The sequence below is a fragment of the Adiantum capillus-veneris genome, chromosome 8, assembly GCF_014529385.1.
Source record: "Adiantum capillus-veneris isolate H3 chromosome 8, ASM1452938v2, whole genome shotgun sequence".
NCBI classification, from domain to species: Eukaryota; Viridiplantae; Streptophyta; class Polypodiopsida; order Polypodiales; family Pteridaceae; genus Adiantum; species Adiantum capillus-veneris.
Genome location: NC_140938.1, coordinates 9350688 through 9362017, shown reverse-complemented (window position 1 = coordinate 9362017; position 11330 = coordinate 9350688). Strand labels below are relative to the sequence as shown.

The 11330-nt window shown below is 39.4% G+C and overlaps 1 protein-coding gene across 1 annotated transcript; it reads left to right on the top strand.

Annotated features, from left to right (window-relative positions):
- The first annotated feature begins 452 nt into the window (after positions 1 to 452).
- On the top strand, positions 453 to 1271 carry LOC147451644 (2,3-bisphosphoglycerate-independent phosphoglycerate mutase-like). Its single transcript, XM_086519157.1, has 4 exons — positions 453 to 669; positions 792 to 859; positions 936 to 1081; positions 1157 to 1271. The coding sequence occupies exons 1-4, from the start codon at positions 453 to 455 to the stop codon at positions 1269 to 1271; spliced, it is 546 nt and encodes a 181-aa protein (XP_086375283.1).
- The last annotated feature ends 10059 nt before the right edge of the window (positions 1272 to 11330 follow it).

Genomic DNA, 11330 nt, shown 5'->3' with positions numbered 1-11330 from the left:
AATCAAGATGTCATCTCTTGGACTGCATTAATTGCAGGATATGCCCAACAAGGCTAGGGCCAGGAAGCTTTGAATTGTTTCCATTGTATGCGAAGTGAGGGTTTCTCTCCAAATGCAGTCACGGACTATGCTTGCATTTTGAAGGCATGTGGCATTATGCGAGACATTGATATGGGCAAACAAATTCACGATGAGATTTTCAATCAAGGGCTATTGGAAAGAACTGCTTGGCAATGCTTTGGTTGACATGTATGCCAAGTGTGGTGTACTTTTGAAAGAACAACAAGTTCTTGACCAGCTTTCTGTCTGGAATGAAGTCTCTTGGAATGCACTGATTATAGGATATGTTCGACAGGCCGCACAGGGCCAGGAAGCTAAGGGGTGTTTTTAGCGAATGCGGAGGGAGGGTTTCTCCCCAAATTTAGTTTCTTGGACAGCACTTATAGGAGGATATGCCCAGCAAAGATAATCCAAAATTCAATGACCAATACTGTCCTCCATTTGTGATTGTGGACAAAAATGGCAAGTCTATTGTTCCAATTGTTGATGGTGATGCAGTTGTAACCTTCAACTTTAGAGCAGACAGAATGATCATGTTGGCAAAAGCTCTCGAGTTTGCAAAATTTGATAACTTTGATAGGGTGTGTGTGCCCAAAATTCACTATGCAGGTATGCTTCAATATGATGTGTGAGTTGAAGCTCCCTAGCAAGTACTTGGTGAGCCCTCCCGAAATTGACCAGACATTAGGTGAATACTTCACAAAGAAAGGAATCCAAACCTTTGCATGCAGGTACATTTGGAAGAGGCCTTACAAGTCAGCTTTTTGTTGTTAATCCTCATGCCAAGGAGGGCTATGCAGTATATTTAGAAATTAATCGTTTTGGAAGTTTGAGATAGTGAGACAGTGAAGTTTGGACATGTTACATTCTTCTAGAATGGGAATCGATTAGGCTTATTCGATAGCAAGCTGGAGACCTATGTGGAGATACAAAGTGACCAAGGTATCACTTTTAATGAAAAGCCTGGCATGAAAGCCCTCCAAATTAGTGAGAGAGCCAGGGTCGCAATTTTAAGTGGAAAGTATGATCAGGTAGACTTCAATAACATTTACAAGTTCATGGTTAAGAATTTTCTTCTTGATTGATGTGGCATCAGGCTATTTGTGCTTGTAGGTGCGGGTGAATCTTCCAAATGGGGAAATGGTGGTCATACAGGTGACATGAAGGCCACAATTGTGGGGTGTGAAGCTGCTAATAAGGTTGTTAAGTGAGTTAAGCAGCTATTCTGGTCTCTCTCTTTCTTTATCACCCAAGTGGTAGCTTGGTATCTTGGTTTCCTCTTTGTAACATGTCTCAAGTCCTATGCTTGTCATAGAGTTCTTTGGCACACAAAACTACATGTTCAAGAGCATAGTTCAAAATATTATAATATCCAAAAGGATGGTATACTCCCAAGCTACATAGTTGATGTCCTAAGAGAGACATACAAAAATAGCTATTCTTAAATTGGATCAGGAACACCTCAAGGCAAGACTTGAATAACCCTCGTCAATTTGAGAAATAAGTCTCTCAGCATTGGCAATTTGTCCGACCATCTTTGCATCTACAACTCTAGTGTCGATTGTCATTCGTTTGACTCTATTGTGCTGATTGTTGATATTGTAAAGTCAACACTTCTCGAGCTTCAACTTGTTTGCAAGTTCAAACCAGAACAAAGAACTCTCATACATGGACTTTGGTAAGCTTGATCAAACAATTTGTTGCATCTCTCCCTCCAAAAGCTGATTTATGGAATGCCCTAAGACTAACCGACTCCAAGAGGGAACAAAGCCCAAAGAGGGAATAAAGCGCAAATCTTTGAACAGATGAGGAATGTCATCTTCCTGCCGTTGACACCTAGGGCATTTGCCGTTTGAGACACCAATACTCTCAACTTTTTGACATGTTGAAATGGCTTCTGATCTCTCCCTCTTAATATAAATTCTGATGCTTTTACTGGGGGAAAAAGGAGCATAGTTCATACTAAACTTCAAGAATTGCAAACTTGATGGTTTATAGTACTTGGTAGACTTTGTATTGAGCATCATGAACACATTCATATTTATGACGAATTAGATTGGAAAGAATTCACCTTCAAATTTTGAAACTGCTTCTCACATTTTCAGCCATGACCTATACCTACATACATTCCGCTCCAGCCATAGCGTGGGCTTCCACTGTGTCTCGTCACATAATCCTTGATCATTGAGAGTCACTTATCCATATAGTTCATCACATGTATATTTTGGTCCCATACATCATATTTGACCACCCAAAATGATAATAAGAAATCACATGTACCTTTGGTCCTACAGGTCATATTTGTCCATCGAGGACAATAATAAAAAATATACATCTCTCTCTCTCTCTCTCTCCCCTCCCATCCCCCAAGTTTGTGTCTTCTAGAGGTTCTTGTTTTCTCTTACCCTCGGACTCTACGGCTAACGAAGCGCTCTAGTTAGGTAATTCCCATTGTCGATCATCTAGTTCCAAAGTGTTGATGGGAATCGGTATCTATGGATTCTTGAGAGCGGCTTTATGCTTCAGTACCCGAAGTCTAGCTTCCTCTTGGGCTTCATCAATAACCTGTTGTCGCTTGATCTTCCTTTTTTTGGTTGCATGCATTCTCTCTAGCAATTCATTGGTTAGTGGAAAATTTTATTTCTTTAAACGACATCCACTAATCCAATTAGCCATTGCTTCACCATCTAGGGTGATAATTTTACTGCTCCACTTGGAGATACATCTTCAATGATAAATGGTCCATTTCCCTTTTTCTTAAACTTGGGAATGTGTTGCTTAAGGGAATAGACTAAAACTAAGTCCCCTTTCTTGAAACTTTTTGTGATCAAGTGGTAATCAAAAAACTGTTTTTGTTTCCGCTTTTGTGCATAGATATGAGCTACAGCAGTTAGCCTTTGCTCGTCTAGCTTTTCCAAATCTTCAAGTCTTTCTGAAAATTCATGTCCAATCCACTCAAGAGTCTGTGCTACCCTTAACTTCGGCAATAGAAACTCTATTGGGAGTATGGCATCAAGACCATAAACAAGGTTAATGGCTGTAGCATTTAGAGTTGTTTCGAATGAAACTCGATAGGCCCATAGAGCAGTATGGAGATTCATTTCCTAGTCTGTCCTTCCTGAACTAACCACTTTGGTCAGTACTGAGCTAAGAATTTTATTCGTATGCTCAGCTTGTTCGTTTTCTTGTGGATGATAAGGAGCTGATTTGTTATGGATAACCATAAACTCATTAAGAAAATACTCTATTACCTCGTTGAGGAAATGAGTTCCCCGATCACTGACAATCTCTATTGGCAGTCCATACCTTGTGAATACATACTCAGATAAGAATGCAGCAGTGGTTCTGGCATCATTCTTTTGAGTTTCTTTAGCCTCGGTCCACTTGGTCAAATAGTCCATAGCTACAATGATATATTGAGCTTGGGTTCTATAAGCACGTGGCTGTACCGGTCCAACAAAATCTATATCCCATTTTGCGAAGGCTCTAGACCCCATCATTGGTCTTAAGGGCATGTTGTCTACTCGTGTTGGTATTTTTGCTCGTTGACAAGCATCACACCTTCGAACATATTCTTTGGCATCTGCAAAAAGTGTTGGCCACCATATGCCTGCCATCAAGATTGCTCTTGCAGTGGTCTCACTAGAAAAGTGACCTCCAGCTAATCCAACATGTGCTTGTTCTATAATCAGAATATACTCGTTTTCATTTGCACAAAGACGTAAATGTTGATATTTACCTCTCCGATACAATTGGTTCCCAATAAGAGCATAGTCTCTTGCTTCCATTTCAATTGCTCTTTGACGGCGTTTACTCATATCCTCAAGAAATGTTCGGCTCGATAAGTAAGTAACCAGATAGTTGCTCCACTTAGGGACAGATGACATTTGAAACAATGTTAGGTGAGGAATGGGTGGTTGTTTTTGACACTGAGGGAAATCTTTTACAAAAGATCTAACATCTCTTCTCATAGTCAGCCAAAATACCCCAAGTCTTAAGATTCGTTGCATAGTTTGATCTTCTGCAAAGTGAAGTCCTACTATGGTAACATGTGCTTGACTTAGGTATTGTTTCTTTTCTTCAGGGTTAATTCATAAAAGAAATATCCCATCTTGATTCCTTTTATATAGCCTTCCAGCTAGTAATTGATACGTATCCGATTGCTCGATTAAATTATTTGTAATAGAAAGTGGTATTTGTGAATCCACTTGAGCTATTTTCATTAATGACACAATGTTTTCTGACCATCTAGGTATCATTTCCACGGAGAACAAATAGGAATCTGGTAGATCATTGTCTACCCCTTTAGGTGATTCCCTTGAAACGATTTTTGACAAATAATCTGTTCGTTGATGTGTAGTGCCTTTTTTTACAACCACAGTGAAATCAAATTCCAGAAGAATGATGAACCATCTCACTATTCTCCCTGTACTGCATGGTTTGTTGACCAAATATAACAAAGCTTGGTGGTCCTCAAAGAACACAAACTTGTTGGACAATAGATAATGCCTATACTTTTTAATGGCATAGATCATTCCTAGTCCTTCTCTTTCAGTGGTGGTGTAATTCTTTTCTGCCATGTTCAATTGTCGGCTAGCATAAGAAATAGGAAAGTCGATTTTCCCATCTCTTGGTTGGGCTAGTATACAACCAATAGCAAAGTTTGAAGCATCTACATGTACGTGGAATACCTTATTCCAATCGGGTGCTTTCAGTATTGGAGATGAGGTGAGAGGTTGCTTAAGCTTCATGAAGGATTCTTCACATGCCTCGGTCCATTCAAAGTGCGTAATCAAGCTATACATGGGTTTTGCAATTATAGCGCACATGTAGATGAACCATCGGTAATATCCACAATGTCCCATGAAGGCTTGTACCCCCTTGACTGTTGTTGGTCTAGGCAAATCAGCAATAACATGAATCTTCTCAATATCGGTGGCTATACCATTCTTAAACACGATATGTCCAAGAATTTTCTCTTGTCTTCCCATGAATGTGCACTTTTTAGGGTTTAAGAAAATCCTATAAACTCTACATTTCTCGAATACCTTTTTGAGGTGTTCAAAATGATCAGCCCGGATTGATGAATGTACACATAGATCATCCATGTATACTTCCAAGAATTTTCGAAGATACTCTTTGAAAGCATGGCTCATCAATCTCTGAAATGTGGATGGAGCATTAGTTAATCCAAATGGCATAACCCGATAGGTAAATATACCCCATTCTGTTGCAAAAGCAGTTTTATGCTGATCTTTTGGGTCAACAAATAGTTGATTTTATCTCGAAAAGCCATCTAAGAAGCTGTAAGCTTCTTTTCCTGCCACTCATTCTAAAACGTGCTCAGTTATCAAAAAAGGAAAGTTGTCTCTAATGGTAGCTGCATTCACTTTTTTAAGATTAACACACACTCGTAATTTCCCATTGTTCTTAGGTACTACCACAATTGGAGATACCCAATCAATGTGTTCAATTTCGTAAATGAATTTGGCCTCCTTTAGTTTTTCAATCTCTTGTTTGATCTTTCTGGAAAATGTTTCGCTATAAGTGTATGGTCTCTGTTTACTTCGTTTCGCATCATCTCTCATGGGTATAGTATGTTGACAGATTTTTGGATCAACACCCTTGAGATCCTTGTAAGACCAAGCGAAGATATCCCGGTATCCCTTTAACAAGCTTAGCAAAAGCTTTTCTTCTTCTTCTCTTAAGTCATTTGCAATGTAAGCCGGTCTAGGCTCCTCTCCTGATTCAGCCAAGTCTACCCTTTTAGCGTTTTCAAGTCCTTTGTAATGACTCGCCTTGTTTCCGTAGTTCCCTAATAGGTTGTTCAATTATTATTTTCTGATCTTGGAGAGTATACTTTTTGTAATGGGATGGAATGTGCATTACATCCTTACCATCCTCTTCCGTGGTTTCCATTTCGGTGGTGTATATCTCCAATGGTTCGAATAAATGTTCTGGAAAGGGTTCAGGTATGTAGGCTTTGTCTGTACAGTCCCTTTCTAAGATACATTCCTCTCGTCTTAAGCTTCCATTTTCTGAAGCTCCGCACATCCAAATAGGAGTGTCTTTGTTTAGCCATGATGGGAGTTTAGTTTCAGCCGAAGAGACTGAATCAAACTCTTGGATGGATGTTTTGAAGATAGCTCTATAGGTGTGATCTTTTAGATTGACTCTTGTTATTTATCACACCTGCTTCAAGTACAGATAGTCATTTCCCCAATCTTGGATAAGCTGTATCTGTCGCATGAAAGGTCTTCCCAATATAATTTCATAGTTGAGTTTTTTCCCAAAGTCTACTATGGCAAAAGTGTGTTGATATTCAATTCCACAGGAGTTGACTATCACTTTTTCTAGTAGCCCTAGTGGTCTCTCAATGTGTCCGTCATCCAACTGCAATTTCATTCGCGTTTGTCTAATGGCTGGATGTCCCCAGGATTCCCATACTGCTTTAGTGTCTATGGCTATGCCAGCTCCACTATCTAGTATTGCCAAGGTTTCAATGTCATTATATTTCACTAGGAGGGTGGTGTTTCCTTCTTCCCCTTCATAATATTCTCCAACCTTGTTCATAGGAATTGATCGAATCTCTTTGTTTTCCGTTTCATTTTTCAAGTTTCCCAGATTCTTAGAGATTAACCCCGTTATCCCCATCCTTCTCTAGGGTTTTTTGTAAATTTTTCCATAAGTATGGCCTGAGTTTCAACAGTTCTCCCAAAGTAAGAGTGCATTTGAGAGGTGTAGACATGATCGAGTGAATGTTGTCTACTTCTAGGGTCTGTTTGGCTCTTTTTACTTGAGTGGTCTTGCAAATGATAGATTCATCTTCGTTATCTCCCAAGTAAGAAGGTAATTTTTTTAATGTCACAGGTTTAGATATTCCTGAAGCTTCTGATCCGCAATCCCCGTACAAGGATTGTAAATCCATGTTTATAACAGATGGTAGGTTATCCGACCAACTTCCTCTATAGGAGCCGACTTTAAAGTTAGGCTCCCATCATTGATCTCTCTTAACTTTTCCCATAAGTGTCTTGGCAAGTCTTCCTCTATGAATGGAATTCCGTCTGAGGCATCTTCAATATACGGCACTATAAGCTCTGGTTCATTTGTTTCAAGGTGGGGTTCTGCCACCACATCGGATTTTGCTTTCGTTTCTTCTACCGCAAGCTCTTCCAATTTTGCAATATTTTCAAGCTTGGGTTTTTGTTTATCCAGCATTTCTTGCGTGATTCTTACCAAATTTTGATAATCTTCTAGCTTCGTTGCTTCCATGTCTGGAGATGGATAGTTTTTCCATTTGTTTTCCATGTTTTGGCCTGCTTTAAGTCATGCTTGGTAAGCTTCCAAGGCAGCATTGATAGGCTCAAAAATTTTATCAACCAGAATGGATCCTCCAAATTTCACGGTTGTTTCCTTGAATTCACTTCCAGATTCTTTCAACTTGTCCTAGGCTAGCATTTTTGCTTTCTCTTCGTTTTCAATCCGTTGTTTTTCTTTTCTCATCTCATATCTTTTGCTTCTGCTCCTTTTGATTCTTTGAGAAGAAACTTTCATGTTCTCCGAATCATCAGAGAAATTGTGTTTCTTTTTCTTTGCCTAGGCTCTAGTGATTACCTTGATTGGAAAAATCTGCTCGCTCTCTGATGAGCTACTAGGCATCACTTGGACTACGTTTAGTACAGTTTTTCCCTTGTTCAAAGGATTCTTAGGACAATCTTCCAGAAAGTGTCCTCCCTTTTTGCAACATTGTATGCAATAGGCTGCAATTGGTTTGAGGTTTTTGTCAGGCTCTGGACATTCATTCTTCCAATGGTCATCAACACCACACTTATGACAATTTCCTATTATGGGCTTCATCATGGGTCTTCCCATGGGAGGTCTGACACCTTGATTAGCTACATAATACATTGGTGCGAGCTCTGGTGGAGCATAAGTCATGGTTTCCTCCATTGGTGGTGGGTGTGGACTATACCAATCTCCCTCTACCATTACTGTAGATGGACTAGGCTATGCATAGGATGTAACAGGCACTAATGCTTGTTCATCTATGACTCCTTCTGAGTGCATGTACTTTTCAGGCACCGCATTATGTCCTGGATAAGGAGGTTGTTGTCCCAACACAGGTTGAGGTCTTTCCATACCCATTGGTGGTCTTTGAGCTTCAGCCATATTAGGCTGATACCTGCACATGGGTTGTCCCTGGGGCCTCACGGGTACGTACTGAACATTCCCATCATACTTTGGTCTGAAGTAGCACTCGTGGGTCTCATGGTTGATCCATTTACCCTCGATTGAACACCATTTTTGTGGCCTAATTGGTTGTCCCTGTGGGGGTATCCCCTGTCATGGTCCCCTGTCATGGTCCTCTCATAGGTGGCTTTTGCATATTGTTCATCATGTCATTCATCCTTTTTAGCATATCTTCCTGAGAGTGGTGCCGCAGCAGTTGTTCGCACTTGTGCTGGTTTTGTGGATGCTGTCTTCTCGCAATGGAAATACTTAGGGACATCCTCTTCATTTAAGATCTCACAATTGTCTCCTAGGTCAATAGCATCAGACACACATGCTTCTAGGGTTGTATGCTTTTTACTATAGAGTATAGCATGAAGTTCTTTGTTTAGCAGTCCCTCCAGAAATAGGCATCTCCATCTGTGGGCATCTGGCAATGCATTGTTTCATTTGAGTTGCACAATCCCTAACAGACTCACCATGTTTCTGTTTAAAGCTATAGATTTGAGCTACCGTATTATGTTTAATCCCCGTTTTAGAACAAGAAGCTAAAAATCCTTGAGCTAATGTGTTCAAGTCCATGATCGACCTTGGTGGAATGTTTTGGAACCATGTCAGAGTTTGTCCTTCTAATGTCATTCCAAAGCCCTCGAATTGAGTATGGAAATCAAATATACGCTTTGCTCTTAGCACTTGCTTAAAGCTTGCTAAGTGGTCATATGGATCCCCTGATCCACTGTATTTTCTGACCCATTTTTTAAAATCAACTGGTCTGACACGTCTGTTTGGTTCAACACCACGTCTTTTGGGAGTTGGTCCTGTTCCGAGTCCTTCAAACCAGTCTATCGGAAATAGTGACTCGTGTAGCCTTGAACTTGCCTTAGTGTCACCCGGTTTTCTACGTGATGAGGTGATTTTTGGTTTCTTCACATTACTCTCAGATGATCTCTCACGATGTTCGTCTCTTGGAGTGGTTTCTGGTCCTTGATCCAATATCCAATCCCGTATGGAATACCCCTGGTATTTGGTGCGTTCTACCTCCTCAGGAGTCATCATAACATAATTGTTGTTATAACAATCGTTAAACGGGTAAGTTGGTAGGTCCGCAGATCCCTTATCTTTGATCTTGAAAATATAGATGATCTTCATGGCCATTAATTGTCCTGGTCTAGCATGAGAGTCCACAAAAGATCTTTTATGTTTCTATCTTCCCAACAATAGACTCCAATCCTAGGATTATCCGTACTAAGCCATTTCAAAGGCTTCAAGTCTACTTGATCGTATCCCTCAAATTCCAGAGTTGGTGGTCCTTCTTTTGCTGACATATCTGGGATTATAGTGTTTACTTCTAATCCCCATTTGTCTACCACATCAAGATCTTTGACTTGTACATATTGAGTTCCATTTCGATCCATGTACATTTTTCCTTGTTTGTTTGCCCTAACTTCTTCTTCGAACTCAATACCATGGTCATCAATGCAAATAGCATACTCTTCGTTAGGATCCAAGTAAACCTGGGCTCCATGACGATTAGTCTTGCAAAAAGAGAGTATATGCTTATAGCGCATTGTCGTTCCGGTTTTCTAGTGAGTCGAATAAGAAGACATTTCGGATATTGAATATGAAAAAGTGTCTGAGACTTCTTCAAGAATTGTGTGCAAGGAGTTGCCTTGATTTATGCTTTCTTCAGTGGATACTCTACTGGTGTTTTCTCCGGATAGGCCTTGATTTCCTATTACACGACCGGATCTAAGGTTCATATAGACTTATGAAGCCCTGGATAGAGTACTCACCTTGGATTGACTTGTCGTCAATTTTGACTCGATTCAATTGCAATTTTTTGTCAAGCCACTGATTCCTCGTCTACAACCTAATTCTTGTACAAAATTAATCAAATTAGCTATTTTTCTATAAGGACAGTAGAGCTCTTTAGAACTCCCGTGATTGGTCTCTGTATATCACTTCAAATCGTGCTATGGAAGTCAAAATTTTGACTTTCAGATTCAGATTAGCAAAACAAAGGTCTAATCTGTAACCTATAAAGTGAGTGTATATGTACCAATTTTGATCTGATTGAACCCAAAATTTCCCTATGGCCGATTATTGTCTCCGTGATTATTTACTTTTGTTAAGTTCTCGCTTTTTGGATTGGTTTGGCAAGTATACAACTTGTTAAAGCCCTTGGGCAAGTTTCAACAAGTTTAGACAAAATTTGATCAAGTTTACCCACTGTTCTGTGTCCGCAGACTCTGATTTTGAGAATCTGGCTTAAGTCTCACTTTTGTGGTCCAAATTTCACCAAAATTGATTTGTGGGGTCTACTTGATGTGCTTGACCTTGTGGTATACTCAAATTTGCAAAATCACCAAGTTTTGAAGCAGATGTAAATAATCGCGATTATTTACTCATGACAATTTTTTGCAAATTTTTGCCCCAACTTTTACATAGATCTGTTAAGCACTTTAAGTTAAGGTCACTAGCCAATAATTTTCATCAAGTTTGGACAATTTTTGGTCAAATGGTCTTCAGTTATCGGTCTGCAGACTAACTTTGCAATTTTAGTCACAATTTTCAATCCAATGATCCAAATTTGGCTTGTGGGCTTATTACAACATGATAAAGCTAGTGGTATGCCAACTTGGTCAAAAAATTTCAAAAACAGGACGGATGTAAATAATCGTGATTATTTACTTTTGCCAAAATTTTGCAAGTTTTTGGTCAACTAAGCATGTATACATGTTTATCACATCAATATAAGCCTATGGATCAGTTTTCAACAAGTTTGGACAAATTTTTCCCAATTTATCCTCAAGATTCAAAAAGTCATTACAAACTTTAGTTTTTACCCAGTTTTTTGCCAATTTAGTGATCCAAATCTTTTGGGCCTTTACAAAAGTTGTTTCATGGTACACATGCAATGAGTCAATGGTATGAACCTTGGCCAATTTAGAGAAAAAAGTTAATAATCGCAATTATTAACTTGAGGCTTGAAATGAGCACTTTTTTGCAATTTTCTCAAAGACAGTCTTTTTATGATGTTT